The 7,827-nt window shown below is 37.5% G+C and overlaps 1 protein-coding gene across 1 annotated transcript; it reads left to right on the top strand.

Annotated features, from left to right (window-relative positions):
* Nucleotides 1-1,412: 1,412 nt before the first annotated feature.
* On the top strand, nucleotides 1,413-6,170 carry LOC121813524 (ephrin type-A receptor 8-like). The gene is made up of 3 exons (XM_042217342.1): nucleotides 1,413-3,053; nucleotides 4,209-4,352; nucleotides 5,162-6,170. Exons 1-3 carry the CDS (start codon nucleotides 2,937-2,939, stop codon nucleotides 5,339-5,341), a joined length of 441 nt encoding a protein of 146 aa, XP_042073276.1. The 5' UTR covers nucleotides 1,413-2,936; the 3' UTR covers nucleotides 5,342-6,170.
* The last annotated feature ends 1,657 nt before the right edge of the window (nucleotides 6,171-7,827 follow it).

The raw sequence follows: 7,827 nt of genomic DNA, 5'->3' as shown, positions 1-7,827 counted from the left end.
GTGCTTACATGTAAATTGAACTTCACATGTGTTTATCTTAAATAACTTTTCCATGATATGATAACATTTATTTCATGCAATTAATACAGTTCACATATAATGCAATAATCTTTGACATGTCACAAACTGGGCCATCAGTGGAACCCAATTGTATTCACCATCTTGGAACCATAAACGTCAGTCGGAGGCTATTTTAGATTTGTGAGATAGTCATGTCCGGATCAGTCATTGTGTCACAGAAAGACTGAAACTGCCATAGTCGTTTTTCTATCATGATTTGAACTTTTTTTGTACCCAAAGAGCAGACTGTGACTACAACTGAGAGTTTTATAATGTTTACTTACAAATGAAGAGAGTTCAGTGACAGGCAGTAGGGAGTACTGGGGCAGTATCTGTAGAAAAGGAGAAAGAGAGTATTAGATAAAGTTGGTCTCAGTCAGAGAATTGCCAAAATAAAGTGAGTGGACAAGTTGCTGTCTTACTTGTTAGTGCAGGAGAACAGTCCTTGGAACAGGGTTCTGGGAAGATCCAAGGTGAGCAGCAGAGTGTCGATGGTGAGTCAGTGGGCAGGTGAATGGCAGGAATCCACAGAGAGTATCTGTGAGACCGACAAAAGCTTGTGATTGGCTGTGAACTCTCGACTCCTTGAGGCTGATTTTCCAATGAATATGGATCAGACTTCAGGCAAGGAAATAGAAGACAGATAAAAATACTGAGTGGACATAATGAACTGGCAGACAACGACTGCCACAGTTGGCCCTTAAATACACAGCACAATGAGTTGATGCTCAACAGGTGTGAAAGTGCAAGCCTATGTTCCCTCCATGGAAACACAGGTTTGCACCTGGATATTCAGCTTTTAAGATCCAACAGAGTTAGAGTTGGGCTGCATTTTAGATACATGCTAAAATACAGAGACTAAATGGTGAACAGGCTGATCCATGTATAGCACTCTTCTACTCTCCTGGAGTACTCTATACAACATGCCACATATATCCAATCACACAAGCACTGTCTTTTAAGCTTCTTAGTGCTTCCTAATTCATTCATACACATTTAGACTCTTATTTGGGGTTAGTACCTTGCCTAAGGATACTTGGCATGCAGACTGGAGGAGCTAGGGATCGATCCAGCAACCTTCCAATCAGTAGATGACCTGCGCTACCTCCTGAGCTACAGCCACCTGTAAAATTAAAAATGTAGCTAAACGTTACATTGGTCTTACAGTCCTACTTTTTATAAGAGTTCCCTTTTGGTAAGGCAAAATTTAAAAATTCCATATTGGGGGTAAATGTAAATCTAACCCTAACTATGAACTTGTCGCTAGCTACAGGATGGATGTCCAGAGGTGACTATATTTTTTATTTAATTTTTATTTAACCTTTATTTAACCAGGAATGTCCCGTTGAGATCAAAAACCTCTTTTTCAAGGGAGTCCAGGCCAAGAGGCAGCACATTTCAAAACAAATACATACGAACAAACAAAGTTAAAATTACACAAAACAATTACACATTATTGAGGCAGTCTGTAGGCCTTTGAGTTTAGTTTTAAAAACATTTAAAGACAACAGTTCAGTCAGTTTCCAGTCTTTCTGTAACAGGTTCCACGAAAAAGGCGCAGAGTGGACAAAGGCTTTCTTACCCAGCTCTGTGGGGACAAGGGGAACAGACAGATCATTTGAACGCAAGGAGTAAGAACCACTATTTGTCCTTGTGAGCAAAGTACAAATATAAGGAGGCAGCAATCCAAGCATAGCTTTGTAAATAAAAGTGTACCAATGCCTTATATATGTGCTTTGGGTGTCTCTGTTCTCTTTAGCTGCTTATGAAGTATTGTAAAGTGTATTTTACCTGTACACTCATCATTATCATAAAGTCAGGTGAATTGGACTTTCACCCTACACTGAAATCTGATTCTAGACCCTCACATTGACTAATTTGACTAAAAATGTGGGATTTGACAGTTATGTGTCAACCAGCTATACAGTTTCAGGCATATCTGCATGTGAAATGAAATGCAAATGGATGCTAATTAAAATGCCTCGTTTACATTTGTTGTGCTTGTGAATACAAAAATAGTCTGAGCGGTATGTTTAGTAAGGCAGAGGCCTCTTCTTGGAAAGATGCAGAACAGTGCCCAATGATGCATTTAAATACATGATTTTGAACTTAATATTCTTGTTTATTGTACTTCATAAAATCTGAACATTTTCTGGGTATCTGTAGATAGACGAATTTAGGAGTTCAGCTGACAGGTACTGTATATCTGCCACCTCCATACAGGAAAGGAGTGAAAGGGGCTTCCTGTGATTGACTTTCTATCTAAGGCTGAATGTAGATGCAAGGAAGTGTAACACACATAAGCACTTTTGGAAATACCAAAGCATTGCACTTACTATTCCTCCTGTAATGCTATAATTACCCACCAACGGTATTCAGTAAACAGTGTAAATCAGATCACATGCATGTACATGAGGCGGATTACATTAAAGGAAATGCTCCCCATCGGAATTCCGTAAAGTGAATTCCAACAATGCTGAAATGTAGATCTTGTGATTGCATGTGTATATCGTGCACCAGCACGATCAGGTGGAATGAATCAGCATATTTAAGATCTTTAAGTTTAACAGATTAAAAACAAGAAAAAAGATGCTTTTCGGAGAAAAAGAATGTGAAGGTCAGGTTTTTTCTGACTGGCAAACATTTGTCACTCCAACACACGCACAAGATAATGAGGTTTGAAATCACCACCAATCATCTGGAAACTGAGACCTTGCTCTTCACATTCTCTGAGATTCATATACAGCACATGACGCATCTGCTGCTTGACTGCCGCCTCTGTGACGGCACTCGCCTCATGTTTTATTTGATGTCAAAACTAATGATCACAAAAGAATGCATGATCATATAGAAAATAGAAACTATGAATCTGAGAAATGCAGGAACGTCTGACTAACCTGAGAATGTTTGCTTCTCTGTCGTGCTCTCTCTTTCCACAGTGGGATGCCATTAATGAGATGGACGAGTACTTCAGTCCTATCCACACATACCAGGTGTGTAATGTTCGTATTGTACTGTGGGGCTGAGTGTGTTAGGATTAACTGTTATAAGACCTTTACCTTGATCCTGGGGAAACTGGGATTTTTCCATCTAAATTAAGTTTGATTTTAAAACACAAACTGTGAATTAATTAATCATAAATCAGTTCTTTATTTTATTAGGTTATATAGATGGTGCACTACTAATAGTGCAAAAATTACAATTCCTCATTATGTACCAAAGTTGAAAATTTTTTACTTATCTGTAAGTTTTCAGTCTGCACCTGAATGATTTTGACAGATGGAACTTTGACATGTATTTGTCTTCGTTCATCGTCTTTAACTCACAAAAACATCCAATGAAATCCTAGGAAAGTATATCAGTAGGGCACTTTATTGTTTATAAAACAGTTCCCATAGATAAAGCTATTATACTCGAACAATAAGAGAAATCAGCTTATACAATCATTTATTCGACAAAGATATTGATAGAATTATTTTTTTCTGAGTTGACTTCTATATACTGGCTAAATCTGAGCAATCCCATCATGACTGCAGGAACAGCCACTTTGAGCCAAACTGTTGCAGCCGTAACTGTAGATGCCGAGATGTTTTACATCAAAAGGACTGGTGTTAAGTGACCAGTCCTGGACTTCTAGATGTTGTTAAATAATATTTTAAATAATATAGGGACTATTTTTTGTTTTTTTGTTTGTTTTTCTCCATCGTTCAACTCGCATCACAGTTTTTTTCTGAAAGTCTTACCTGAATGGTGTAATGGGGCCAGACGGACGTGGTCCCAGCTAATGAAATTAATTCAAATTGAGAAAAGAATAACGAAATGCAAATATATGTGCGACATTTGTGTAGTTTATAAACACTTTACTTTAGAGTTTACTTATTAAAATGAAAAATTTCAACAATTTGCTTACTTAAATACTAATTATTTGCTCTTAAATATTAATTAACATTAACAAATTAAATTAGAAAATTGCCTGCCAGAGCTAGCAATAAAAATAATCATTTTTTATTCCCCATTTAAAATTCTTATGTGGAAATATTCTTATTTATTTATTTATTTTATTCTAAACTAATGTTAAGGCAAATGACTTTTATGTACATGTTCCAAATAGAAGCTGTGAAATGACAACAGATCTTCCTCTGAATTAGGTCTGTAACGTGATGAGCCCGAGCCAGAACAATTGGCTGGTGACAGGCTGGATCCCTCGGGAAGGAGCCAGGAGGATCTACATCGAGGTCAAGTTCACCCTGAGAGACTGTAACAGCATGCCTGGAGTACTGGGCACCTGCAAGGTAACAGACAGACTGGAAGGAAAGGGGGGGAGGGTGTGGGTGGGTGAAGTCCAACATTTGTTGACTAAAGCTGGCAAAGAAAATGCACACAGAGTAACTTGTGTTCACTGTATTGAGTATGCTCATTATTCTGAGTATTATGTCAACTCAGAGTAATGGTATCAAACATTTGCCATCTGGTGGTCTGTCTTATGTGCTAAAATTAAAGCATTTTTCATCACAACACTAATTATGACCATCCAAAACCTGAGAAAATGAGAACCAGCTGCAGCTCTGAGGCTGTGTTGTTACTTCATTGAATGACCTAAATATAGACTTATGAAAGCTTTGCCATAGCTAGGAAGCTAACCAGAAGTAACAATGGGACTATTGTGAAGTTTACTCAAAATGATGCCAATAAAATAAACACTGATAGTCAAATTTTACTTATTAAATCTTTGTTATTTATCAACAAAAGTGCTCCAATGCTAGCAAGACTTGACAAACTTGTTTATGTACATGAGTCCTTAACTTGACTTTTGGACTGGTAATAGAACAAGATAAGAACAACATTTTTTGAATTACTGTGGTGGTGATAGCATCTTACATTGGGAGGGAAAATAACAAATTTTAGAGGAACTGAAAAGACTACATTATTTGTAGAAATTGTTTCCAAATGCCACCTTTGGGAGGGAAAATGACAGACTATGTGAACCTTACATCAGTATTTTGGCTTTTGCAAAGCATGGAGATATGGTTCCAACATACCTCTGATATTGTAATATGATGAACAAGTGTGCAGTACTTATGACACCATATTTGTTCTGCAGGAAACTTTCAACCTGTACTACTACGAGTCTGACAGAGCGGTGGGCTCAGCCATACGGGAGAACCAGTTCATTAAGATTGACACCATCGCTGCTGACGAGAGCTTCACAGGGGTGGACCTGGGAGTCAGACGACTCAAACTCAACACAGAGGTACGAGTAACTCAGCAATACTACAGGTGAATGTCAGTCCAGGCTTTCAAAGCAAAATCTCACGTTGGATTGTAAGTTAGCATGCACACCTCCACACAAGTTCAAAACAAGTTGGAAGCATCCACATCCACAGGAGAGCCTCTTCCAGTCACGTTACTCAAACTGTTTTGAGCTCGCGTCTAGCTGTGAGAGAAAACAAATAGCAGCACTTGGCTCAGTGTTTTCAGATGTGATTTGATATTGACAACAGCTTCAAATTTGATATAGGATAGTGGTACTACACTATTATTGATACCTAACTCTGTTGGAAGCAGAACAATCAGTATTAGGACATTTACTTAGTTATCAGCTAACGCTAGCAAGCTGGGTTAGCAAGCTTCATGAAACCATTGTATAAATGCAATACAGTGTACTAATTGTACTAATACAAACCGAATGTTACTCAGCAATACTGAAGCCTTTTCTGAGTCTCATAGAAGGCCATATAACAACCACATTAACACAGCTGAGAGAGCCAGTAGTGTGGTGTGACTTAGCCTCAAAATTAGCTATCAGAAGGAGCTTTAGCTATAAATTTTATATGACAGTGAAGCTTATAACAGGCCCAAATGTTTTTTTCTATCTGGGTGTAAACATGTCATTTTCATGACTGAGGTTAGGATTCACAACAGTGGAGAGTGTATGAGGTTCCACAGCAGGAACTGTAGTCTTTTTATATCTTAGATTTAGAAATTTAAAGCTGAATTTTTGCCTTGTTTCAGGTCATCTCACCATATCACCTTGCAAAGAAATATTTAATTAGAGTATTTAAATTCAGTTTCTTTTTTCATGTAGACATTAATTTTTGTTTTTACAAATATTATTGTGGCCAATAATATTGTTACTAGATCATTAAAAAAATTAATGAATTACATTATAATAATTATACTTAATGATATATACTTATTTTATTTATTTATTTATACAGCACATTTAATAACAACAGAGAGTTGACCAAAGTGCTGTACAAAGTAATAATTAAATAATGACATTAACATCAACAACAGGTAAGAAAATTCAAAGAAAATTAGGATAAAAATAATTAGTAACTCTCATGCACTATCGAAAGCCAAAGTGAAAAAATATGTTTTAAGATGGGATTTAAAAAGAGTGACAGTTGGAACCTTTCTAATGTGGAGAGGTAGATCATTCCACATTTTCGGCGCCACAACCGCCGAAGATGAACCATCCTAGACTTGTGTAAGGTGAGGAGTAAACGATAACTTGATCACTTAATGTGCATCTATGTTTAAGTGGGGAGGAGTAGCACACAGGAAATTTATAATTTTTGCCTCATGACAAATGCTGATCCATGATTGCACAGCATATGTTTAATTCTTACAAGAAAGCTACAGAAGCAGCCCCCTGATAACCTGGAAAGAGCAGCAAAACTCATAATTAGCTGACTAATTAGCAAACAGTGTTGATGCATCAGAAGCTTGATGAGTTTGTTTGATGGTGAAATGCATATTTAATTCATCAATTAGGTGTGCAAACAAAGCTACTGGTTGTGCAGCAGTGATGGTTTTTCAGCATTTAGACATGTCCCTTTTAAAGGTACAGTAAGTCAGTTTTGAGGTTGCCTAATAGAAAAAATGAAAAATGAGCTAATGCGTTCTCATGAATGTAGAATTAATCCATTAAAAATATTCAAGAGCGAGTGCAGGTTTGTGCCATGTTTCCCCGCCATATTGAATACAGTGGCTGAGATGGACATCGCCATCGCCAAACATGGCGCCATCCACCGTGTTTTATGTCTGTACCTAGAGACCAGCCACATATGTAGTATAGCTTATAATCAATAGCTCTTTCAGTTTATTAGACATGCAACCCTCCTGTCTCTGGACACCTGACAGTGAGCCAGCTAAACAACAACAGCTGGTTATAAGCTAACACTATGCCAGCCAATTAGGTGGCATAGCTGGGACCTAAAAATCTCACTTTCTCTATGATAAACAATGTGATTACATTCTTGCATTAGAATAAGAATTTGACTAAGTGTCCGAGTACACCAATGTTCTATCCATTTCCAGCAGTATTCCACTACAGAACTAACCTCAGCTAACGTCAGCTAACAGCGTTAGCTCGGTGGTGAGTACCCTTCAGTAATAGTAATAAATCACACAGCAATAATACATCGGAGATACTGAAGTGGCACATAACCCATATAGCTACCACAACTAAAACAAGGTACCGTACTTTCTGGACCATAAGCCGCTACTTTTTCCCTAGGTTTTGAGCCATGAGGCTTATACAAAGGTGCGGCTATTCTGTGGATTTTTCTTCCACCACTAGGGGGACTCTAACCAGAATTAGAATAAAAAACAAGATAGATGGAAAATCAATGCAAAGAAGAATACACTACTTTTTCTTTAGCAGATAGAACACGCACAACAAATTACCAACTGGTAATTATTTTCAAATCCTCGCCCCTTCATCATGGAAACCACACTAAGAAGTTCGTGTGATGCAAGTTT

This window comes from Haplochromis burtoni, unplaced genomic scaffold (genome assembly GCF_018398535.1).
Source record: "Haplochromis burtoni strain Fernald_Lab_line unplaced genomic scaffold, NCSU_Asbu1 Contig_1837, whole genome shotgun sequence".
Lineage (NCBI taxonomy): Eukaryota > Metazoa > Chordata > Actinopteri > Cichliformes > Cichlidae > Haplochromis > Haplochromis burtoni.
The sequence above is the reverse complement of the archived record's forward strand: the minus strand, read 5'-3'. Positions and strand labels throughout refer to the sequence as shown.